The sequence below is a fragment of the Haliotis rubra genome, unplaced genomic scaffold (assembly GCF_003918875.1).
Source record: "Haliotis rubra isolate DU_JTF1 unplaced genomic scaffold, ASM391887v1 Scf56, whole genome shotgun sequence".
NCBI lineage: Eukaryota > Metazoa > Mollusca > Gastropoda > Lepetellida > Haliotidae > Haliotis > Haliotis rubra.
This window is the reverse complement of record NW_025767257.1, coordinates 2,062,070-2,089,748: the sequence shown is the minus strand read 5'-3', so window position 1 is coordinate 2,089,748 and position 27,679 is coordinate 2,062,070. Positions and strand designations below refer to the sequence as shown.

The 27,679-nt window shown below is 41.4% G+C and overlaps 2 protein-coding genes across 2 annotated transcripts in view; both read left to right on the top strand.

Moving 5' to 3' along the window:
* The window catches only part of LOC124253966 (tyrosine-protein phosphatase non-receptor type 23-like), a 49,696-nt gene extending 30,698 nt beyond the window's left edge, over nt 1-18,998 (top strand). Inside the window, 7 exon segments of the mRNA XM_046687819.1 lie at nt 4,915-4,979; nt 5,330-5,467; nt 6,039-6,167; nt 6,717-6,769; nt 8,174-8,278; nt 8,972-9,171; nt 15,783-18,998. Of these exon segments, the coding sequence (XP_046543775.1) occupies nt 4,915-4,979; nt 5,330-5,467; nt 6,039-6,167; nt 6,717-6,769; nt 8,174-8,278; nt 8,972-9,171; nt 15,783-16,426 (1,334 nt within the window). The 3' untranslated portion in view covers nt 16,427-18,998.
* A 5,017-nt stretch (nt 18,999-24,015) lies between these two features.
* Nucleotides 24,016-27,679, top strand: part of LOC124253969 — a 33,935-nt gene continuing 30,271 nt past the window's right edge. Inside the window, exon 1 of the mRNA XM_046687822.1 lies at nt 24,016-24,247. The gene's annotated coding sequence lies outside the window, so the exon portion shown is untranslated. The remainder of the gene's footprint in view (nt 24,248-27,679) is intronic.

Below are 27,679 nucleotides of genomic sequence, written 5' to 3'. Positions count from 1 at the left end.
TAATGTTAACTGCAATTAAATAAATCACTCTCACATATTTCCATGAAAAGTCGGAGAATTGCAAAAATACCCCTGTCTCAAAGAATAAGCTGTAAAACATTAAATTACCAAGCTATGGCCATACAATATGACTTGTTTTGTGCCCAAGCCATCACTCTAGGAGAAACAAGTGTCAAAACACATCAAAAGTATCAACTTTTGATGTAAATGGAAACATTCAGTGTTCATTTTTATGTAAATTTAAGTGCTGAGAAGGCTAAACACGACAAAACAAAATGGCGGCCATTTTGAATTTTGTTTCAAAACAAAATTATGTCAAATAATTTCTACACCCTTTAGCAGTACACAGAAGTCAAAATGAAAGTGATCAGATTGATAGTAGTAAAACTATTAATGATTAACTTTGAGGTGTTGTCAGGCAGCAAACCAAATGTGACGAAAATGCTCGCAGACCCCCACCACATATAATGGCCTGTAAAAAAAAACTGATACCACAATCTGAGAGTATTACAGGCCTTTTCATGAGCCCAAGACATCATACTAACTGAAAATAGTGTCAAACAAAATCAGTACTGTGGAGGCTACGATTTGAAATTTTTCAGCTGCCTCCTCCTGGACTACTTCATCATACGGAGCCCTTCATGATACATCAGGGTTTGAGATTACAAGATCATCAGTGAATCCCGTAATAGATCTTTAAGATAGAAGATAACGCAACTGGACACTACAACTAGATGTTGGCTCTGTTGGATCAACGCGTGGCTGAAGGAAGAGACGCACACCTGAACTAACGATGTCAGATAACATCCGATGAAACACTTAAGATGAAGTTTCATCACATGGGCTTACAAAATATCAAGGGGACAGTTAACAGCATTGTCGCAGTTCCTCAGCGAGACATCGGTTACGGTCAACTGTACAGAACATCTGTATAAGATGACGACTGCAGTAAAGATTATAAAGTTGAAGAATACAGTAACAACAGACAGGGAATAGTCTGCTTACATTGGTACTACGCGACAAAGTTTTCGCGCGCTTCCACTCAGCCATCTAGACATGTGTTCACTCGTGTAACTCCGGCACAAGCCGAACAGAGAGGTAATGGACAAGGCCGAGTGTTGACGAAGAAATCAACGACTGCACAAGATTCTACGAGGATCATTTACCTGCAACACCGGTGACGTCACTGTCTTTCAACGTGGGAAAGGCTCCATTTACAGTCCAGTTACCAGGGTACAGCGTGGTTCGACTATCTTCACGGGTCATATAGGACTTCCCCTGTCAGCAGATTTAATATTGGTTATCTGGGGACTTGCAGCGACAAGCGTTTGACAGTTTCTACTCGCGGCAGCCAGTTGACTATAAATAGACTTCACATCGATGGCAGTCCCAGTACATCATAGATTTTTGCTGATCTAGAGACGACGTATTATGCATCATTGCTGCACATTGTTCGGATTCTGGTTACAACATCTTCATTACATAATACCGGAAGATTGATGAGACAAGCTTCAAGCCATGATTCCAGAATCAATCATCTCTTCGCTTCCATGACGGACATGGCAAGGGTTCCTAGATCCACTTGCCTACAACGTAGGACATGATTGCAGTAGATGGCTAGTAATCTCCTAATCGGAGTTGGAACCAAAACAGGATCTTCAATTCTGGGAATATGGCTCATCACACCACAGAATCACACGGTCGTCTCAGAGGATTGTTGGGTCAAGATACAACATATGATATCTCAAGCAATGCTCTATCCGTTGACACTATGTGCTTGGCAAAGCATGCTCGGTCTACTCACCTCAGCTCAAGACATGACTTGCAGAGGGAGACTACAACTGTGCCCACTACAAATATTTGTGAACGCCCATCTCGACAGTCTGGATCCGCTGATTCTACGGAAGAGCGTGAAACCATACCTCTTATGGTTGACTCTGAAGTCGAATGTTTACGGAGGAACCTTTTTGTCAGAGCCGGTTTGCAACACACATCTCTACATAGATGCATCGCTACAAGGATGGGGTGCCCACCTTGACAACGAAGTGGCAGCAGGGAAGTGGTCGAGTCAGGATCAGAGTCTGCACATCAACCTGTTGGAGATGAAAGCAGTAATCAACGCTTTACAACACTGGTCCAGCGTACTACTACTACTACTAATAATAATAATCTACTTCTATAGCGCCGAGTTCCAGCTAGGCTGCTCACAGGCGCTTGTGCAGTTCAGTCTATTTCATTTCAAATAGATGTGTCTTTAAATGTTTTCGAAAAGTTTGTAGACTTGGGGCGGATTTTAGCGACATAGGGAGGTTGTTCCATAGCATGGGAGCTGCACATTCAAAGCAACGGTCCCCGTATTTGGTCCTGGATGGTCTGGTGATAAGCAGATCTTTATCTTGTGATCTAAGGGTTCTTGTTGGTCTATGGTTGTTTAGAAGAGATGACAAGTAAGATGGAGCAGTGTTGGTCTTCAGGCACTTGTAGATAATGGTAAGCACCTTGAATTTTATGCGTCTGGCAACGGGTAGCCAATGCAGTTCTCTTAACCTGGGGGTGATGTGGTCTCTTCGAGGACAACGAGTTATTATCCTGGTGGCTGTGTTTTGTATAACCTGGAGTCTATGAACCAGGGAAGCTGTTATCCCAAACAAAAAGAGCGCAAGGCTCATGGTCCACACGGACAACTCCACAGTAGCGTTCTACATCAACAAACAAGGATCAACAAGATCAAGAAGTCTGCTACAACTCAGCTTTCTCCTGTTCAGCATCGTTGGCGACCTGAACATCTACATGAAGGCATGCCACATTCCAGGAGCAAATGTCATATCAGACACCCTATCTCGTCCACTTCAACCATCCCCAACGGAGTGGATGTTACACCACTGATAGACCTGTTTGCAACAAAGTTCAACAAGCAACTACCAACATTCGTCTCCCTGATTCCGGATCCTCAGGCATGGGCAACAGATGGTTTAAGCATCTCATGGGAAGGACTAAACGCTTATGCGTTTCCACCTCCAGCACTACTACCACAAGTAATACAGAAAATCAAGCAGACAACAACGCTGCAACTGATTTTGGTCATGCCCCATTGGCCAGCGAGGGTATGGTTTCCCGTCCTCATACAAGAATTCGTAAGTCCAACCCTGAAACTACCAGAGTGGTCAAACCTGCTTGTCCATCCACACACCAAGCGAGCTCACTGGAATCCGGCATTGTTCCAGCTACACGCGTGGTCTGATCAAAGCTTGCCTGAAGACTAGAGGGTAGTCCGCTAGAGAAGCGAAAGCAGTAACACTAGCTCTACGCAGATCAACTCACAACTTGTACGACGACAAGTGGCAGAGATTTGAACAGTATGCAACGAGGAAAGGCTTTACAGCGGTAAAAGCAACCCATCCTCAAGTGGCGGAATACTTGTGTCATCTGCGACAGATGAGACACTTAAAAGGTTCAACACTCTCAGCATACCTGGCTGCTCTCAAGCACAGTTATCACCATGAAGATGGGTGTCAAGTTGACCAAAGTACCAGAGATACTGGGACTACTACGCTCGTTCAAGTTGGAAGACCAACAAAAGAAATTTAAGGCTCCTGCCTGGGATCTGAACATAGTTCTACATCATCTCACCAGTGATGCCTACGAGCCTCTAAAACGGACATCCTTTGAACTACTGACTCAGAAAACGCTGTTCCTGATCGCCCTAGCAACAGCAGCACGGATGTCAGAAATACATGCTCTTGACTTTGAACGAACACGATTTGAATGAAGACATCGTACATCTAGGACTTAGATGGGATTTTATTGCCAAGAACCAACTGCCCGGCCAGCCTGACAGACAGTTCCACATCCCAGCACTCTCTACAGTCCTTGGGCCACAGGATACACAGGATCTATCCGTATGCCCTGTCAGAGCATTGAAAGTCTACCTACAAAGGTCAAAAACAAGGAGACGAAAATTCAAGCGCCTATTCATCCCTTTATCCACTGAGACGCCCACAGAATGGAGGGCTGCTTTTGGGAATCAGACACCTCAGAGACATTGCCACCGAAGACGTCTCAGGCATTCACCAGTTTGGGCCACTTGTTGTAGCACAACAACTAATGGTTCCACAAAGTCGCTGAGAAAAATCTCACCCTTTTATCTGGATAACAAATGGTTACAGTCCATGCACACGTCTAGGACAGACTAGCATGAGTGATAGACCCTGTACTTGTATAGGACTTACTCGTACATGAAGAAGGGTCACATCTCCACTTGATGCACGCATCAAGAGATGGAGTTGCAATAGATAACTAATGGAACATTAGTATATCTAAAAATCCACATGAAAATGTCAGGAGAAGTTTCGGAAGAAATCTGACAAATTGTGGTTCCCCTACCCCTAGACTCATCAGAGGAAGTTGAAAGTACAGAATCATCAGCAGTGCCGTCATAAGTTCCCATGGGGAGTAATACAGGACGTAAATCAACAGCCAGAGAATCCAGAAGTGGCCTGACACACCACCGAATCCAACGGATTCTGCAAGCATTTAGCATGAGTCAGGTTAAGGAAAAATATGTAATTTTCTGACTAAAATTGATATTTTATACTTATTCTGACTCATGAGGTCAGCCCTCCCAACCTCCCCTCTTATGGCACTCTGGATTTCCCTGTAAATCCGGGTGTCGGGCATACATACGGAGAGAGTGACAAACATGGCTGGTCATGTGACCAAAAAGCGCGCCAAAAGGGAGGAAAGGGAGACTACTCGAGGGTGAGTGATTTTACGTCCGCTTTTTAGAAGGGAACTTCAAGGGATTTCAAGTGTTCCACTATCATTCGCAAGAAGGAGACAAGCACTTAGCATGAGTCAGGAAAAGTATAAATTATCAATTTTAGTCAGAAACTTACATTTCTGTACGTGTTTCAGATGATGATACCAGAGTGATGCTGTCAACCCTGAAGGATGACTATATTAATGCCAGCTGGCTCAATGTATGTCCACAATACACAGTATAGATGCTTGTGTTGGTGTTATCTTGATAAAGAAGGTTCTATTTCTCTGTTTTGAGTCCATTAAGGCATTATGGAAAGAGATAAATAACTCTTTAGGCTGTGTATATTGTCAATATCACAGAACTAAACAGTTGAATGGGTTTGGATTTTTCAAACAGCCATGATCTTTGCATTCCTAAAGGCTAAAAAAGAATAGAATATTTAGTATCCAGTAAAGCTTTACCTATTTGAGGTTTGCTTGCAACAGTGCAAATTACTTTAATCACTACTGATGTTAGCTTTTATTGAACAGATTGTTAACATTAGAAAACTTTCTTTGCTTCACTAAGGACCTGGCTCCATCTTGTCCCAAGTTCATCGCAACCCAGGCCCCCATTCCAGTGACAGTCAATGACTTCTGGGTGATGGTGTACGAGCAGGGCATCGAAGTCGTCGTGATGATCACCAGTGAATATGAGACGGGGAAAGTGAGTAATTAAGCCATACCGAACTAGTAACTGCAGACATCTGTTTGGTGGTTGACCTGAAAGGCAGTTGATGTCATTGATCCGGACGTCTGTTCAGTCAGCTTGTAACAAACACTGGAACACCCATACTTGACCTTACTGAGAAACAAGTACAGGAACTGAAACGCGTGGAATACAAACTTCCGTATCTTTTTCTGAAAGACATGCTCTTTGCTTTAAGATATTGTTTGTTTGTTGTTTAACGCTGCACTCAGCAATATTCCAGCTATATGGTTATGGTCTGTAAATAATCGAGTCTGGACCAGACAATCCCATGATCAACAGCATGAGCATCGATCTACGCAATTGGGATACAACCAACCAAGTCGGCAAGCCTGACCACCCGATCCCGTTAGTCACCTCTTACAACAAGCATGGGTTGCTGAAGATCAATTCTAACCTGTATCTTCACAGGTTTTTGCTTTGAGACAAGATTATACATGTTCGCCACAATATTGGATTGCATTACAAAAGTACATATGTGTCGGTAACTACAGGTCTCTGAAAATATTGAATGTGTGTGTCTTCTCAGAAATACCCCTGCTACTGGCCGACAGAGAAAGGCAAGCAAGTGGAACATGGCCACGTGATACTCAACATGCAGAGCGTCAAATACAAGGAGTTGTGGACAGAGAGGATAATCCACATCAAACATTCCGAGGTAGGCCCAACGTCTAAAGGTGTCTGTCATTCCTAGTGAGTGAGCATTGTTCCTGATGAGTGATTTAGTGGATGGGTTTTCAGTGAGAATTGATCCTGTTTGGTTTGGGGCATCAGTCCTAGTGAGAAGCCATGTTGGAAACTAAACATGAATGTGGATGGCGTCCTTGTCACAACCTTCTGGTTGACTGTGAGAATTTGAAGAGGTTACTTGTTCAGGTAACCAAGTTGCAGGCATCCATGACCCGTCTTACATTCAAACAGTGGCAAAGTAAATGCAAGCCCAAGATTACATGCACATATTAGTGTTGGTAACCATGGTAACACAGTCATAGAATGAAAGTACTAAATTAAGGAGTGGAGGTCGGCAGAAACTTTCAGGAAGTTGAAATATTAAGGGAAGTGCTGTCAATTGAGAGTTTTCCTAGAAGAATGATGATTATTATATGATTACTATAACAGTGTGATTGTAGTGTTGCTGCTGTGTATATTGATGTTGATGTATGATGTATCTACTCTACATCCCATCTGACGTGCTGTTCCTCCACAGACTAAACAAGGGCGCACTGTGGTACATCTGCAGTACAAGAACTGGCCTGTCAGGTGAGTAGGCAGTAGTAGAGCAGTTGGGGTTATGAACAACAGCACAAGGGATGATTAGGACATACTGAATGACATAGAATTCAAGTAGATTCACAGACAGAGGTTTCATTGATCTTTTTAGACGGCAGGCTAGGCTGAAGAAACAGTCATTGTTTCCACACACTTGACAACACAGTGACAATTTGCACACACTTGACAACACAGTGACTATTTGCACACACTTGACAACACAGTGACTATTTGCACACACTTGACAACACAGTGACTATTTGCACGCACTTGACAACACAGTGACTATTTGCACGCACTTGACAACACAGTGACTATTTGCACGCACTTGACAACACTGTGACTATTTGCACACACTTGACTACACAATGACTATTTGCACATACTTGACAACACAGTGACTATTTGCAAGCACTTGACAACACAGTGACTATTTACTCACACTTGACAACACAGTGACTATTTCCACACACTTGACAACACAGTGACTATTTACTCACACTTGACAACACAGTGACTATTTACTCACACTTGACAACACAGTGACTATTTCCACACACTTGACAACACAGTGACTATTTCCACACACTTGACAACACAGTGACTATTTGCACACACTTGACAACACAGTGACTATTTACTCACACTTGACAACACAGTGACTATTTCCACACACTTGACAACACAGTGACTATTTGCACACACTTGACAACACAGTGACTATTTCCACACACTTGACAACACAGTGACTATTTCCACACACTTGACAACACAGTGACTATTTACTCACACTTGACAACACAGTGACTATTTCCACACACTTGACAACACAGTGACTATTTACTCACACTTGACAACACAGTGACTATTTACTCACACTTGACAACACAGTGACTATTTCCACACACTTGACAACACAGTGACTATTTGCACACACTTGACAACACAGTGACTATTTCCACACACTTGACAACACAGTGACTATTTCCACACACTTGACAACACAGTGACTATTTACTCACACTTGACAACACAGTGACTATTTCCACACACTTGACAACACAGTGACTATTTACTCACACTTGACAACACAGTGACTATTTCCACACACTTGACAACACAGTGACTATTTACTCACACTTGACAACACAGTGACTATTTACTCACACTTGACAACACAGTGACTATTTACTCACACTTGACAACACAGTGACTATTTACTCACACTTGACAACACAGTGACTATTTACTCACACTTGACAACACAGAGACTATTTCCACACACTTGACAACACAGTGACTATTTGCACACACTTGACAACACAGTGACTATTTACTCACACTTGACAACACAGAGACTATTTCCACATTACTTCATCTGTGCCTATTTTACAGCGGATTTCCTGAAGATGTCTCACACATTGTCAAGTTCATCGAAGAAGTCCACAGCTTCTACAGACAACAACGAAGCTTAATGAAACCTGTCATGGTGCATTGTGGGTAAGCTGAACTCCACTTTCAAAGGGAAGATTTATGTAACTGAGCAACACTATACAAAAACAATTGTAATGCAGATCATATACGGTATGTTACTGTAAATAATCCGAATTTTGAAGACCAAAAAAGCAGCCTTTAGAAGGGGGTCGGCTCATCTATGGTAACACTTTTGTCAAACTTTTAGTTAGTAGGCTGTAGGCATGGCTGACCTGCCCAGTTTAATTGTTTGTCCAACTAAATCTCCTAATAGAAAACTATATCAATAAATAATCACAGTACTACATTTCAGACAGACTGTAAATATATTACAGTCTCCCTCCTCATAACCTGGACCTTGGGGTCCATGGATCATTCTTTCATTTAACAGAGGTTGTATAAACTTAGTGCTTGTCAGAGGTCCTTCATTTCCAACAAGGGTCCTTCATTTTGGTGTATATTACATATTTGCCAACAAATGTTTGACAGTCTATATATACTGGACAAAAATAGTTAGGGATATATGTAAATTTTGAAATTATGAATAAAGCTTTATTCATTCATTGACACACTGATAAAATATCAATCTTAAAAATACCAATATTCCTAACTTATTTTGTCTAGTATATATATCTGTTATGTATCTATCCAAACGCAGTGGACCTTGCAAGTAGTTTGGACTTCAGATTCATTTCATCTGTGTTATTGTTTTCTATTCAGTAACGGCATTGGTCGGAGTGGTGCCTTCCTGCTCATATACACTGGCATGCAGGAGATTCTCCATGGCAACAGTTTACCTGACATTCTGGTAATGGCAGGCCGGCTGTTGCAGAAGCGTAAGAATATGATACAGAACAAGGAACAGGTCAAGTTTGCCTATGACAGCATTCTCTTCTTTGCCGAGGAATTTCTCAGAAAGAGTAAGTTCAAATGTATACCCTTCACTGCTCAAATAACTTTAGGTGGCCATTCCCCCATGAGATTCCATGCTAGATATAGTTCACTGTTGGAATTCTTGGATAAAAGTGGTTCCTAATTGGGATTTCAGGATGGAATGGTCCCCTTCAGGATTCTGGGATAGAATTTGATTCCCATGGGATTCTGAGATTGAAATGGTTCCCTGTAGTGATTCTGGGGCAGAACTGGTCTCCCATCGGGATTCCACTGTAAAATTGTTGCCTGGAATTCTGTGCTTGCTGTAACAGGCAACAATATGGTTGACTTGGTTGACACATGTCATTGTATCCCAATTGTGTAGATCGATGCTCGTGCTGTAACTGGATTGTCTGGTCCAGACTCAATTATTTAGAGACTGCTGCCATGTTACCGGGTATTGCTGAGTGTGGCATAAAACTAAACTCACTCATTCACTCCATCCCTGATACTAATTTCCTGAGACCTGAGCAAAAATGGGAATGATTAGGTAATCCTTTACTGATGAGCAATGAAATCAATCTGAAACACAGATGCTATTGATCAGCCATACATCTTGGCTAGTTAAGGAACATTTGATTAATTTTTCGTTATCCTGACTCATGCTAATTATGCTTGTCTCCTTCCTCTTGCGAATGATAGTGGAACACTTGAAATCCCTTGAAGTTCCCTTCTAAAAAAGCAGACGTGAAATCACTCTCCCTTTCCTCCCTTTTGGTGCCCTTTTTGGTCACATGACCAGCCATGTTTGTCACTCTCTCCTTCTTCGCCCTTGAGGACGGTTGTGAGAGCACCTGGGTCCCTATACGGCATATATCCTTTTATATTTTCGGACCTTACATCAAAATTATTGCTGTATACGGTTTTTAGGATTATATTCTACATTAAGGTTTGAAATTTGATCTAATTTTTCCGTTGTTTGACATCTGGTTTCATTGTGTATACATTTGATGAAAACCTGTATTCGTTGTAGGCACCGAGTGTCTGCGGCTGACCCTCATTTGTTATGTCCTAATTGCACTATTTCATGTTCTTTCAGGTCTCGCTGTAAGTTTTGTGTAAATTTAACCTCTGTTAGATTTGCTAATTACTTTTTTTCCATCCATAGACTTGCTAAGGACTGGGTACGAAGGTATTCACAAGTCATGTCTAAATCGAGTGATTGCGCTGATAACCGTGTGTTAACCACTGCTGCAGACATTCATAATTCCAGTGAATTGCCGAACGTTTCTCGGGAGCAGGTCGCTGTACCAGTGGTGAGCACCGGAGGCCATAAGAGATCATCGTCTACTGAGCTGACCTTGTCGCAGATGAAGAAGGCTAAATCATCTTCTACGCAGAAGAAAAAGGCTACTACCATGAAGACTTCATCGAAGTCCATGCTCAGCTCTACGCAGAAGACGAGGCCTTTTTCAGCCGAGATTCTTCCTCCGGAAGAAGCAGACGTTTATAATGATCCACCCATCCTCATACCTGAAGTCTCCATCGTCAGTAAGAAGACGAAGCCTGCTTCTACAGCTACATCGGCATTGTTATCAGCGCAGACATTGACAGAAGACCTTCTATCAATGCAGACATCGGGTACCAGAGATAGCAGCAGCGTCAACTCTTCACAAGTGCAGCGAGTCTTGGATGACGTCTCTTCAGTATCAGATGAATCATCCCTGCAGCAGTCTCTACAGACAACGCAGAACTTCAACCCGGGACTGTTCATGCAACAGTTTACAGACCAGATGATGTCGATGATGGAACGTCGCTTTGCTCAGGAGAAGGCTGCTATGAAGACCTCTACAACGACTACTAGACTGCGTGAAGGTTCTACAGTCTCTCCACTGCATCCGGATGAAGAGGGAAGCCTGCTCGAAGGCCCACGGACACCACGATCTTCCCCATCTGAAGTGAGGAGTCTGGACACCGCTACCAACGTCAGTTCAGCCGTAGATGCTCCTGGAGATTGCTGCTAAGAAGTCTCCACGCAGGAAGAAATTGAGGCGTTCTCCTGAACCCCACAGACGTCGCAGATATGAGTCTTCATCTCCATCGGACTCTGACGCCCATCGAGAACCTGCGCGAAGGCACTCCTACAGAGGGGAAGCTACGTCCAGAAACCCACCTTCACGCACACCTAGAGAATCATCTCAAGACTCCAGAAAAGATACACGATCGCATCGGGATCGCTCGCCTGCTCGAAACTCATCATACAGATCATCCCATACAGACTCAATTCGTCGTGGATCAATAGAGCGAGAGATGTCCAAATCAGAGGAAGTAGGTGAAGGCATATTCTCTGATACGGAAGTTAACTCCTGGATCGCCAATGGCTTGGACTTAGCATCATCTTCTATGGACACAGATGAGGCGTTTACCTACAAGATGTCCAACGATGATTTTGACATGCTCACCTTTCCACCGATCGACCCAATCTCTCAAGTACCAGACAACCTCAGCGCAGCTTTTGATAAAGCCACCAAGTCGAGGGCTGTCAATGAAACACTCATCTCAAAGTTCAAGAACTCCTCCACTGAAGAAGACCGGATGATATACTCCGCTCTACTAATGCAGAAGAGGGACCATCAGTTTATGTCGGAGCACCTAGCATCCACATCAGCGGGCCTGACTCTCCTGAGAAGACAAGGGTTATTGTCAGCGTGCACTTGGAGTGAACGCTTCACCAAGTCCTTATACAGAGCCCCATGGTCAGCATCTTACATCTTTGGAGGAGGAATTGAAGAAGTCGCCAGAGAAGTCTCTCACGACTCAAGGGAGGTTATGATGATTAAATCCATCGACACCTTGGCTAATGTGATTCGTCAGACTGGAGTCTTCCACCCCCAGCCGTTCCTGTACAACCTTCCACAGTGGGTGGACGTCTTCAACGATACTGGGAAAATTGGGGAATCCTACAAGAAGACTACGTGTCCCAGATACTAAGCAGAGGGTACAAGATACAGTTGGAAGCCACCCCGCCACTCACAAGCAACCCGATGGTCTTAAACTATGCAGCCGACCAGATAGAGAAACTGGACGACGCTATCAAGACCCTACTCAACAAAGAGGCAGTAGAAGAGATAGATCAAGATCTCATCACGCCCGGGTTCTACTCCCCAATTTTCCTGGTACCGAAGAAGAATTCCAAGGAGAAATTTCGGCTCATCTACAACATGAGGAAGTTCAACCGGGAGTATCTACGCAGACCAGCAAAATTCAAGATGATACATCTTCCTCAGCTCCGACATCTCGTTCGTCCAGCAGACTACCTCGCCAGCATAGATCTACAAGATGCGTACCTCCACATCCCGATACATCCAGACTCAAGAAAATACCTAAGATTCCTTTTCAACGGACATCACTTCCAGTGGAAGGTTCTACCGTTTGGAATATCGTCGACCCCTGGTTGTGTACTCGAGTGACCAAGCCCATCGCCACATATCTACATCGTGAAGGTCTACACAGTGCTTTCTACCTGGACGACAGGGATTCAAGCTCATCAAGATCCCAGTCAACTCAGACTGCAACTAGACTTCACCATCAGGCTGCTCACTCAACTAGGTTGGCTAGTAAATCTCCTCAAGTCGGAACTGGAGCCTAAACAAGATCTGCAATTTCTAGGAATTCGACTCATCACACCAGTGAATCGCATTGTCGTTCCAGAGGATCGTTGGGTCAAGATACAACAGATGATATCTCAAGCAATGCTCTCTCCGTTGACACTACATGCTTGGCAAAGCATGCCTGAACCTCAGCTCAAGACATGACTCTCTACAGTTGCGCCCACTACAAGTATTTGTGAACGCCCACCTAGACAGCCTAGATCCGTTAATACCACCGGACAGCCTGAAACCATATCTCCTATGGTGGACTCGGAAGTCAAATGTTTGCGGAGGAACCTTTTTGACAGAGCCGGTTTGCAACACTCATCTCTATGTGGATGCTTCCCTACAAGGATGGGGTGCACACTTCAACAACGAAGTGGCAGCAGGGAAGTGGTCGAGTCAGGATCAGAAGTCATATATCAATCTGTTGGAGATGAAAGCAGTAATCAAAGCTTTACAACATTGGACTAACGTACTAAAGAATGCACAACTCATCGACAACTCCACAGTGGCGTTTTACATCAACAAACAATGGTCAACAAGATCAACAAGTCTGCTACAACTCAGCTTTCTCCTGTTCAGTATAGTTGACAACCTGAACATCTACATGAAGGCATGCCAAACAATGTCATAGCAAACACCCTATCTCGTCTACTACAACCATCCCCGACGGAATGGATGTTGCATCCAGAAGCATTCCAGTTCATCATACAGACTATAGGATCCCCACTAACAGACCTGTTTGCAACAAAGTTCAACAAACAGCTATCAACATTCGTCTCTACGATTCCAGATCCTCAGGCATGGGCAACAGACGCTCTAAGCATCTCATGGGAAGGACTAAACGCTTATGCGTGTGTACCACAAGTACTACAGAAAATCAAGCAGACGACTACGTTGCAACTGATTTTGGTCGCCCCTATTGGCCAGCGAGGGTATGGTTTCCCGTCCTCATACAAGAACTCGGAAGTCCAACCCTGAAACTACCAGAGTGGTCGAACCTACTCGTCCATCCACACACCAAGCAAGCTCACGGGAACCTGACACTGTTCCAGCTACACGCGTGGAGCGTATACGTATTAAAGCTTGCCTGAAGACCAGAGGGTACTCCGCCAGAGCAGTGAAAGCAGTTACACTAGCTCTACGCAGATCGACTCACAACTTGTACGACGACAAGTGGCAGAGATTTGAACAGTATACAACGAGGAAAGGCTTTACATCGGTGAAAGCAACACATCCTCAAGTGGCGGAATACTTATGTTATCTACGACAGACGAGTATCTACGACAGACGAGACACTTACTTGGCTACCCTCAGTACAGTTATCACCATGAAAACGGGTATCAAGCTGACCAAAGTACCAGAGATTCTGGCACTACTATGCCCATTCAAGTTGGAAGACCAACAAAAGAAATTTAAGGCTCCTGCCTGGGATCTGAACATAGTTCTACAACATCTCACCAGTGATGCCTACGAGCCTCTAGAACGGACATCCTTTGAACTACTGACTCAGAAAACTGATCGCCCTAGCAACAGCAGCATGGATGTCAGAAATACATGCTCTGGACTTTGAAGGAACACGATTTGAATCAAGACATCGTGACTTTGTACATCTTGGACTGAGATGGGATTTTATTGCCAAGAACCAACTGCCCGGTCAGCCTGACAGACAGTTCCACATCCCAGCACTATCAACAGTCCTTGGGCCACAGGATACACAGGATCTATCCTTATGCCCTGTAAGAGCACTAAAAGTCTACCTACAGAGAACTAAAACAAGGAGACGAAAATTCAAGCGCCTATTCATCCCCTTATCCACTGAGACGCCCACGGAAGTCTCATGGACAATGATATCGATCTGGATGAGAGCCCTTATACTAAGGGCCTTTTGCAGCAGGACTTGAGCCTCCACGAGCCTCCAACCCACACGAAGTCAGAGCCCTGGCATCAACACTTGCTCTGCATGGAAACTGCTCGATTACAACAATAATGGAGGGCTGCTTTTGGAGATCGAACACGGTGTTTGCCAACCACTACCTTTGAGACATTGCCACCGAAGATGTCTCAGGCATTCACCAGGTTGGGCCACTTGTTGTAGCACAACAACTAACGGTTCCACAAAGGCGGTGAGTAAATCTCACCCCTTTTATCACGTGACTTGTGAAAACCAATGCTCTGGAGAGCAATGGCTATAAGTCCATGCACACGTCTAGGACAGACTAGCATGAGTGATAGACTTGTATAGGACATACTCGTACATGAAGAAGGGTTGCATCTCCACTTGATGCGCACATCAAGAGATGGAGTTGCAATAGATAACTAATGGAATATTAGTATATTTAAAATCCACACGAAAATGTCAGGAGAAGTTTCGGGAGAAATCTGACAAGTTGTGGTTCCCCCCAGACTCATCAGACAGAAGTTGAAAGAACAGAATCATCAGCAGTGCCGTCATAAGTTCCCATGGGGGGTAATACAGGATGTAAGTCAACAGCCAGAGAATCCAGAAGTGGCCTGACCCACCACCGATTCTGACGAATTATGCAAGCATTTAGCATGAGTCAGGATAAGGAAAAATTGTAATTTTCTGACTAAAATTGATATTTTATACTTATCCTGACTCATGAGGTTAGCCCTCCCAACCTCCCCTCTTATGGCACTCTGGAATTCCCTGTAAATCCGGGTGTCGGGCATACATACGGAGAGAGTGACAAACATGGCTGGTCATGTGACCAAAAAGGGCGCCAAAGGAGGCAAGGGAGACTACTCGTGGGTGACTGATGATTATACGTCCGCTTTCTTAGAAGGGAACTTCAAGGGATTTCAAGTGTTCCACTATCATTTGCAAGAGGAAGGAGACAAGCATAATTAGCATGAGTCAGGATAAGTATACAATATCAATTTTAGTCAGAAAATTACATTATTGAAGTATAATAGTTATTATTGCTAGTTCATAGTCATCTGATTGATGTGCAGTTTTGATAAAGACAATTTTTGTTTTTCAGGGGATATTTTAGTGAAAGCTCCCCACTTCAGTGGACGAAAGAAGTCGACAGATTCCCATGTCTACCATCCAGACAAAGATGACATAGTTCTTGGATCTGTCAATCTTGAAATCATCAAGAAAAATGTTGGAAAACTTGGTGAAAAACACAGCAGTGATGTGCATGTTGCTTCCTCAAATGGAGACTTACAACAAGGGCAGACAATTCATGAAACAAATATCCCAAGGGAAGACAACTCCATTGGATGTTTGCCAGACTTAATCCAGCAACCATCGAGAAATGAGAATGTTGTGGGCGTTTCTGGTCAGAGCATCGCACAGACAGATATTTCGAGCGGTAGTGGCAGTCCGCAGGTACGAAGCAGATCAGGATCCAATACATCCATCAAGAGCGGAAGCTCCGTCAGTGCATCCCCTTTGAAGGGCTCCCCTCAGCATAAGGCTGAAGGAAAACCTGTTCCAAATTCTCTAGTAGATTTACAGAACCCTAGTACATTCACTCTCGGGACTGCAACACCAGAGAAGAAGAAAATAACGAAGGCAAGTTTTGCCGGAAAACCAGCAGGAATAAAGGAGAATTTGAACAGACCGGATGATCCATTAAGTTCACTGGATCCCTTGTGGTCAATTGGGAAAGAAAAATGATTGGCGTCCTTGACTTCCGGAAGTTTCTGTGTGACCTTGACATTGTGATGAATGTAACGTGATATGGCCACTAATGAAGGATGAATGTTGAACAGTCCTATTAATTTTAACAATTGCTCCTCAGATTAAGATATTGTATCAAAGCCCTGCAAGCACACCAGGATCCTCTAAATGTCCAACCTGTAGTCATGACAACCTTTTATTTGCATTTATGGCTATTTTTCAGTGTGTGAGTGAGATGTATCATCCATCTATGTATGATATACAGACACTGCTTTTGCTGCCTTCACAAATAAACCGGGTCCTTTGTCAAAAGGTGCAAGGAAACTAGTATATATAGTTTACTGGTGCTGACCAATATGGCATCTTTGTTTGAGAGTCTGCTTTTTTCAGAGTACTATATCTCCATCTGGTTTTGAACTATACCATGCACCCATTTGTTTATTTCTGACTCATGGGGCTCTAAAACTAACCATGCAGTTAAATTAATCTCATGTGCAAGAAACATTCTGTGCTGAGTTTTCTAAGTGAGTGAGTGATTATGGTTTTACGCCGCTTTTAGCAATATTCCAGCAATATCAAGGCGGGAGATGCCAGAAATGTTTCTAATGAAAGATAAGGAGATAGTGGTATTGCTTCCAAAAAGAAGCTATGGTGGCCCCAGGGATTAGATTAGAGGTGTAATCCACTGGATCATGCTGAAGTCTTGGTCAGAATAATGAGAATTGGTCATGCATTATCTAACATGTCATGAAATGAAATGAGCCATTGCTCGGCAGATGTGAGTGACCTTGAATGGTTATTTATTAAACATGGCTACAACAAAGGGGAGATGCACAATCGAAATGCTGTATTTACTCTGACAAAATTGGCTACAAATTTCTGTGTGTAACCTTTGGTTTTCCTTCCTATTTTAGATAAAACATTAAACATTGATTATGTTCATATATGATCCTAAAATATTTACTCCAAAACTGTCTGTTGTCTGGCTGTATTTAAGATATATCAGACTTCTGAAGTGCATTAAACATAGTCAATATATATTCTGTTATATAAGAAAGAAAATTCTATATATACTGGTTGTGGCAAGACTTATTACAACTGATGTATCAGATTCTTAGAAGGGCATATATTTTATTCTCTGTCTTTCAGAATATGTAATATTGAACTAGTCAGTGGGATTTTTTGAGAGTGGTTATTGTGACAGATGGGGGAAAACAATGGTGTTTATCTTACTTGTGTCAAAGTATCAGACTAGGACAGCGTCTCAGCCTGTAGTTACAGAATCAGCCTCCCAGACTGATCTTGACAGTGTGATATGAACGATCTTGCTGACAATTGCATCTGTGTGTTTGGTACTGTTGGCGAAAAATGTTTGTGATATTTCAATGTCGGTGTCCCGTTGTGACAAATGGATATTATTGATTAGGACGGTCAGTGTTGTAAAATGATTGACTTTATCATCAAAATGTCACGTAAGGATGTTGTAGACTTCTGCTTTTACCGTACTAGGATTTATATATTTATGATTGATTCCTTTTGCCTAGCATTGAGGAATAACATGGAATAGCTTCACTGCTACCGAGGCTGGTAACTGCAGCCCCAGTTTGGTGGAGTATTCGGATCAGTTTTAGTTAAACTGTTAAAGATATGATAATATCTTTATCATTGATTGAATAATTATGTCATATTATTATTTCTGAAATCACCAAAGTGTTATTCACTTTTCACATCTGTGAGAACATGGTATTTTATTTGGAGTTTGTAGTTAATAAACATTTTTAGGGCCAATTACTTAAAAAACAGCTTAACTATGCCATAGTATTCCAGAAGAAACAGTCTGACCAGAAGATGTGTCTGTGTTGTATTATGATTAATCATTAATGTTATTTGATAATACGAAGTGAGGAGGAAATAGGCCACCCACTGTCCTCATTAGGGTGGATATAGGTCAACTAGCGACAGCATGCGTGTTAACAAAGTATTTGGTCTCATGGAATTTTTCACCAAACTGCTTGAAACAAATACAGCATCAAACTTCAACAATATTGTGTTGAATGCTGAGCATGTTTTTTGTTTTTCTTATTTTTTCAACAAATATTTATTCTTTTTTTTCGCATGAAGAAGTACTACATTCATGACAAACATTGACAGTTTATCAAGTGGGGTGCTTAAGCCTGAAACATTCTTGAAGATTCTACATATGTAATTTTAATCTGTATAATTCATTCCATAGTGTTTCATTGTGGCCTTGTATCCTCTGTGTTGTGTATCATCAGCTTTAAGGAGTTACTCGCAACACGCTCACACCATGCTACCTCCCCAAATACTGATGTCATTTAGTAGAGACACAGCAACTTGTTTCTTTCAGCTTTCCACCAAACATTTGACTTGTACCATTTGCTTCTCTCTCCTGTATCCCGAGATATAGTGGAAATGTTCTGTGACATGTCCCCCAAAAACCCAGTAAAAACATCTCACTTAAACACACCCCTGATCTGGGCATGGGCACTGGCTTGCATGTGACCAGCCGACTTGTCACTTTCTCCATTTTCGTACTGTTCAAAGAGGACAAATAAATAGTTGAGAGCATGAAAGAATATTTTTACTCTATTAGATTATATGACGAAAAGAAGAAAATGCAAGTTTAACCTGTTCAATCAAATTCTGGGGTTTAATTGTATTGACCTCTTTATTTTGCTAAATAATGACAGTGAACAGTTCAACTTTGTGACAGCGTTTTGTTGTTTCATAATGTACTGTGGTAATAGCTGCTCAAGAAGTGTAGCAAATGTTGAAGACGATCACGCAGGCTTGAAAAGTGTTGAGAGAAATGTTTGGGGAATTTATACCCAATATTAAGCAATTATTTGTTATTGAGAATCATCACACAAGAACCTGTTTTTGCACATACTAGTAGATATGTCATTGTATATTCTGATGTTGTGGAACAGACTTAATGTCAATTTTGTATAGATTCAAATTTATGAATGTCAAAATTAAATAATCAGATGTAAACATTTCCATGGCATTTTGTTACAAGAATTAGTATGGTTATGGAAGAGAGAAGAAAATTTATTTTAAACATTTCACATATGAGCCTAGTTCATAATTGGCATTAACTCAATTAATTCCAGTGTACATGGTTAATGTTATCTGAAGACATACACAATACTAGTAATTGATTTGATTAATAAGTTATTTGTCATTATATCAATATATTGTGGTACTTTTTAAAAACTTGAGTGATGTCATTTAAGAATTTTTGGTGTTAACACAATCTTACATAATGGACTCAAATGGAGACGTCCTTGCATGCTTGAGTCAATTCACACAAAAGGGATTGTTGTACACACAAAGTTTGGTTTATTCATTCAAATTTGTACGTTTTTATGTGAAGATACAAACTAGGGTATGTTCATACAAAATGGTTGGTGGACACCCTTATTGAAGCCTGAGCAATATACTCTAAACTGTTTAATAATGCAAGCTTGGGACATAAATCCATTTCAGTCTGTCTGAAAGAGTGTCCTTTAAGAATGATCTGTAATTTACAAAGTTTGGAAGAACTGTGCTTGAAGCTTTGTCTTCCTCCAAATAAATGCTTCTGTTTGTGCAGATAATTGTGCTTTCTCTGGAAGTTAGTGATGGTATGTTGTGCAACGTGTGAATGGTATGCAGGTTATAGATATGATGTTGTGATTGAACAGCCGATTGTGTATTTCATTGTATATTTCATTCAGAAATATGAATTGATACCTGTCGTGTGTGTGCATGGTGTATATTTCATTATTATTTTCTTTTGAGGATTATGTTCAGAACAGTAATTCTACCAGAGATGGGGTCATTAATGCTCCACTCACCTTTAGCGTCTCGGTTGGCTGTGCAGCGAACATACCAGGAGATCCATGAAGATCCGGATTAGAATTGGTCTTCAGCAACCCATGCTTGCCATAAAAGGCGACTAACGGGATTGAGTGGTCAGACTCGCTGAGTTGGTTGACAAATGTCATCGTATCCCAATTGTGTAGATCGATACTCATGCTTTTGGTCACTGGATTATCAGGTCGAGATTTGATTATTTACAGACCACTGCCATATAGCTGGAATATTGCGGAGTGCGGCGTTTAACAACAAACCAACATACCAGGATCCTATTCCGGTGCTAATGGGTTTTCGCAAAAGTGGGAAATGCTTTGACATTCATCATTTAAATGTTTTTGTATTTTTTCCCTGTCAAGTCACCTGCCATGATACTGGTCGCTGATAGAGGCTTTGGAAATATTTTCAGGGAATAAAATAAACCCACATTTAGTACACAGTGCTCATGTGTTTTATTTATACTTGATTTTTGTTAAGTTTGAGGTGCTTATTCAATGAAACAATGTGTCTGTGGAAACACACAGTGAGGGAAGTAGTGGTACAACATACATTATCATGATCTGGACTGGATGATATTTATTCACATAGTGGCAAACAAGGATAAGTTGAGAACCGACCTGACAATTGCCCCGTAATAGCATCTATGAGTGCCACCCACTGGCGCTTGCCATTTTTAGCGAAGGGTCCCAGGTTGTCCGCGATCCAGTGCAGTGCGACTTGCTACACCGACGTGACAGTCTTATGAGCAAGGCATGTGCAGCTACGCGCTTTCATTGTCATGCAATGCACGTGCACTAGCCTACATCTGCTCTACCTTTCACAAACCAAATGGGTTTGCTCATTGCTGTGCACCGCCTACTTCTCGTAAATGTGTTCTCTGCGATGGTCCAACTTATCCTTGTTTGCCAGTAGTATTTATTCAGTATATGTCTAGCTGGCTCAAACTGGTCAATCTGTGCATGAATTTCTGTGTTGTTTAATGGCATTACTAGTAAGAGGAGTTTTGAAAACAATGCACCTTTCCTTCATTAGTAAATAATTCATGTCCTTTGTTAATGATATGAATTAATTCTTGTAAACACTGTTTTAGATTTTCATTCTTCATCCTATGGAGGAGATGCTGAGGGATACAATCAGTTAGTTTTCATGGGTGTAGATATTGATAAGAGGTTTCATTAGGTAGCTGTTCGAAAGTGTTCCTTGTAGTTCGGTGTTATCAATCTAACAGTAAAGAATACTAAGTGGCAGTAAACTATGGAACATCACCAACCCCATCATAGACATGATGGAAGTTTGTTTCCAATAGGCACAGTTGCTCTTGACACCATTTTGTGTATCCATGATAAAAGTACCATTCATTTTCTGGGCACATATATCATGATTACTGCTCTTATTGGTTCACTTGAATCAAACGCTGATAATTGACGCTGCCTAATTTGCATGCCTTGTATCCCCACCTTAGCATCCTCTCTCAAACTTAGAGATTTATTTTACAATTTTTACAATTATTTCCTTGAAACTTTGGACTGCTCTCTCAGACGTTTTTTTATTTATTGACGAATTCCTTTACTGAGGATTTAGTTTTTCATGATATCAGAGTAAAACCCTATTGATTGAGGTAATCAGCTTGACAACGATTGTCCAGTAAGGATGTTGTTTCCCTCACTGTTTCAGAAGCCTTAAAGTCAAAGTGCATGTCAACAGATGACTGGTGTAAATATGCCGACTTATTATTTTTGTTTGTTTTCTGTGACATGTATTATTATTCATTTTAATAAGTTTGCTTGTAATTAACATTAAGTTGATTAGAGGACATGTTCATGGCCAGTGCTTATTGTGTTAAGTTTACTTAATGCTCGTGTAAGTTGCATGGCTTACAACATTGCCACACTCCGATAGCTGGCTCTGTCTGCTTGAAGTAAAAGTTCCTTTGCTATCATTTTCAGTTTCCATTCTGCCCACAACAATCGAACAAGAGATTTCTTTTTAAAATCATTTTTGTGCTGTTGACATCTTTAATGCCCTGTGCTATGAGCCAAAAATGTCTGTCGAGAAACATATTTGATAAACTATTTTGTAACATTGGTGCAGTTTTGGGGTGATCCTATTTCACCCCACACTGCTCCAGTAATCACTGGACAGATATCCAGGGCTTGATATGTACACCAGATGATGTACATATCATGCAAAGACTTGTAGATTTCATTGATGGAACCTTCACTGTATGAAATCAGCAATGCATGTATTCTTGTCAATATCAGTTGTTCATATCATGCTGGCATCATGGCTGTACACCCTCAATTGAAAATGAATAATGTATGGCATTATATATAGACTAGATAACGTGACTCAACTGATTGATGTTGATATCAACATGATATGAAATAGATAACGCTTAATCTGTACAATGTTGTATAAATACTTTATTTATTTGTTACTCTGCTGCATCTCACCCTGATGACATTATCAATAAACTGGAAAATCACAAGACAAAATGTTGGTCTGTTGTCTTTACCTCAGAATGAGCTTTATGGAGGAAATATAAATATCTGTCAGAATGAAACCTTTGTATAATATGTTAGCTTATACAGTCTTTAGTTGGAAAACATAGGCTAACTCAAAATGCCATATGAGTGATGAATAATCTGTCTCACAGTCTCTGAACAATATAATTCTTCCGTCCTGACATTTCGGTAATGCAAAACCCCTAAACGAAGCAAGTCTAGATTTCCGCGGCTTGGGAATACCCATCTCACCGGGAATCGTATTCAGTGTTTCCATCCTACATTTGTAGAGATAGACCGTTAGCCTGACGTTTATAGTTCTGTGTCACGCAGACCCAACAGTTTACAACCATCCACTGTTTATTTACTGCCCTAACTACAATACCGATCTTTTGCTTCTACTTGATGTTTGTACAGCACAGATGTCACGCATGAATAGGATTAAAAGGTTGAGCTTTCACATCAACAGGACCCGTCCAGGACCGTCACCTTACAGAGGAGTACATACAAATACCATGCTAATCCGATCGAAATACGAACTCTCAACAAAGAAAAGCCACAGAGCAAACACCACACCATGACCAATGTACAAAATAGGCTACAAACATTTATCTTTCGTTTCATACCTTGTGGGCAAGCTGGAAGCCTCGCCATAGTGAATAGCCCAATGTCATCTTTACTTCTTAGGGCAGGAAGCTATAACAGATCTATTAGGGAACAGGTCCGAAGTACGCTGGATCAAGTCAACACGCATACATAATTTACAAACACTGGGAACACAGAGGGACTTGGGTGGCATTCACATTTAACACGTGTACAGGGTAACACATGGACTTAAATACGAATTCGAATCTATTATAACCTATTTCATGTCATTCCGGGGCTGTTTGGTTTATATTAACGTATTTATTTTTCCCAGGATATAGAAATAAGATGGCATTATTGTAATGTATTTATGAAACCACCCGAGGGCAAGAAAATAGTATGACCATGAGTAATCATCTTTAGGATATTATATTTTCATGAATGACTATCAACCCAAATCTTAGCAGTGTGTGACATTAATGCCGCTGTGTTACAGCGAGGTCTAAAAATATCCGGGTACTTGTTCGACAGGTTAGGAGGATTTATATTGTTTTCTCAGTGTCAATCTAAATTTAACTCAATCTAACTCTCAATATTGGAATTCACATTTATCATTTTTGGAAGTTAGCCATGATTGTTGCACGCGCCATACATCTGCGTTGTTGGAAACCAAACGTTTTGGCTGATTTTGTGAAAATATGCACATAGAACCAACCGAAGCCAATACCGACAAATATTTGCTTGAGATATACCCTAACAACAAGCTACAACCACACTGAAAGTGAACCGCTTTTCCTGGAAGTCGCTCGGCCATGACATTCTGCCACTCCGTGAATAGAACATTGTGTATGTAAGTAGGTCCCTTCTGACCTAATATTTTTACACTCCTCACTTATTGTGGTATGTTTACTATCAGTCACGTTTTTAATTCATTTGATATAAGTATATCGTCACTTCCAAGTACTTCATATAACTCCACCACTTGGGTCTTAATGGGCCAAACACAGAAAAAAACCAAAAACCAAACGAATATGACTCTCCAGGCGGGTTTTAACATTGGTCCATTTCTCTTTGAAATGTGTACATATTCCGCTGTTGGTACCTTCTTTAGTGAAGCGGCTAAGAGCAAGTTTCCTTTAGAAATGTGCATTTAATGATAAAAGCACAAAAATTGGTGATCATATACAAGAACATGTCTGAAATAATTTCTGATATGGAAGCACATGAATTGTCTGTCCAAAATGGCAGGTAGCAGACAGTTTTTTAGGAATAGTGAACTGTGACCAAAGAGAAGTATGTTTGGTTTTAGCTGATCAATTTCGGCTGAAAATGCACATAATATGTGCAAAAGAACCCTAGCACAATAATACATAAGTTTTGATATTTTGAACAATATAAATTCTAAGTGATGATTCCCCAACTTCATGACTCAAGGGTAAGTGAGGGAGATAATCGAAGTTTGTACTAATTCCAGGAAACATAACTGAACAGCACTTTTATTGTTTAATAGTACAAAACAACAATTATTTTTTGCAATTCAGAGACAATTTTGCCTAATTCGATTTTAAATAAATGTCAAATAAAACATTTTCAATAAGTCTTCTTTAGAAAATACCTTTTCAGCATTATGAAGTTTTTCCAGAAAGTTGAGGATAATAAACTCAATTTATGATCATGAAATATTTTAGTAGAAATTCAGTAGGTATGTTGACACAATAATCTTCTTCACTTACAGGCACCGTGGCAGTTATGATACAATGATCTTCTTCACTTACAGGCACCGTGGCAGTTATGATACAATGATCTTCTTCACTTACAGGCACCGTGGCAGTTATGATACAATGATCTTCTTCACTTACAGGCACCGTGGCAGTTATGATACAATGATCTTCTTCACTTACAGGCACCGTGGCAGTTATGATACAAATGACAAATTACGATATTGCAGTTGGACTTCATGCTTAACACCATAATGAAATATACCCACATCCATTAACCATGCACGGCCCACTTGTATAAAGATGAGTACAAAACACTACATGTTGTTGTATATGTTTTGAAAACCAAATTCCGCGGATAATGTTTTTAATTGTAACACATCTTACTCCGCTTTAACAAATAGAAGCGACAAACGCCTTTTCCACATTCATAAGAAATCTCTGCCAAAAGCAGAGACGATTGTACAACTGTGACTATATCATGAGTATACATTTCAGCATTATTACAGTTGTACGATGTTGTTTGTAAACAAATCGGGCCTGAACCAGACAATCCAGTGATTGTCACCATGCGATACGATGACAGAGCATGTGTTTATGAATCACTATGAAATAGTGATGATAGCAGGTGTTCGCGAAAAGGTGAGCGTATCCTGCCCCACTGTCATAAACATATGTTAAGTCTAATCGTTTGTTCACCAGAAATAATTCGGGAACGTATGGTATAAGTCAAAATAGGGAATTGCATCATTTTTGTCACTGATGCATCAAATTTGGGAAATTTCCTCCACAGCTTTACTATGGCCTTGAATATTGAAACATTGTAATAACTTACTTTCAATCTGAGAAGAATACACAAAAACATATGATTTTCAACAATGACGGAAAGTATGGTCCCCATCACTACCCCACAAATCTGATTGTCGCACAGTTTTAAAAAAAATAGTTGTGATTGTATGGGACCCGTGAAGATACATAAGACATAATTTAGCCAGTCGTTTGCCTGTTCTATCGAATTCAGACACGAAGCAGTCGCAGTAATACCCCGTTACATGTCAATGTTTCCTTGTTTTTATCACAGGATTATTTTATGTATTTCTGTTCATTCAGATAATTACCTAGTTCAGATCCATGTCTGAACGCCGCTGTGATAAAGTTGTAGTTCCCGTGAAGCAACCCGTGAAGATCCGGGTTAGAATTGATCTTCAGTAACCCATGCTTGTCGTAAGAGGTGACTGGCGGGATCAGGTGGTCAGGCTCGCTGACGTGGTTGACACATGTCATCGTCTCCCAGTTGTGTAGATCGATGGTCATGCTGTTGATCACTGGATTATTTGGTCCAGACTATTATTTACAGACCGCCGCCATATAGCTGGAATATTGCTTGCGGCGTTAAACAACAAACCAAGCAACAACCAATCTGACTGCATGAACCACAACAGGCGACCACACCAGTACCAGGTATAGCCATCCCTCGCACTTCTACCATTTGCCAGTCTCCTCCTCATACTGGCAATCAAGCATCGGATTATTAGGATCTGATTCCTTTGCCATTCCACATGAAGTGACTGCTTCAATTTTTCATTTTGAACATTAGGTGCTCCAGCTCCAGCTCGAACTTGGCGTCTAAGGTCGTCCCAAAGATGCATGATGGGGTTCACGTCGGGGCTCCATGTGTGTTCATTCATCGATATCTGACGATTGGCAATGTTCTGCAAATGTTGCACCATGGCTTGAATCCAGTACATGCTGTCCATAACATTGACCATTGCTTGTCCCAGGTACTGTACTGAGATCCAACTTGGAGCCATACGAAACAATGCCACACCATCACCTGGTACTGTGAAGATGCTGTTGAGGTTGTCATACCACACATCCATGCAATGATATGAAATGCCACACGTTTGGATCTCCTATGGGATAGATACAATCTAACAGTCTGAGCCCATCGGGGAACATGTGTTCGGAGTCAGGTCATTGGCACTGCTACTGTATCAGAGTGGAGAAAGCTACAAAGGGAACTTCCCTATATTTCCTCAAAGGTTTTTCATCAGTCTGTCCAGGAACAAGTAGTGTGCAATCCTCAACAACACAATCTGTCTACACTTGTCCCTTGCAACCATCAAGAAGCCGATGGTCACATCATGCTTCATACTACTCATGCTGCACAAAATGACCATGAAAGAATTATGGTGTGAACAGTAGCTGCAGTGCTTGCAGCAACGCTCAATACATACCGTCCCACCAACTCATGCTGCTCTTGTACAGCATTAAAAGGCACGTCATATATGGGGCCAGTCACCTCTACCACGGCCTTAACTCCAACCGAGTTCATCTGGAAACGGCAGGAAAGTGGACACTTCACCAAGCATCAAAGTCTTGCCAGGAGTTCTCTTGTGGCTGCAGAAAGTGGTGCCACTCTGTTGGTGTGAGGGCCAGTGTTTATAAAATTGAATCTCCTTTATGTTTAAGACACTTCACCAGAATATATTGGCCATTATTTGTCTGGTTAAAATTCCCCTTTAGTTCATTGAGGGCCATTCCAAAGCCAAAACAGCAGCCAA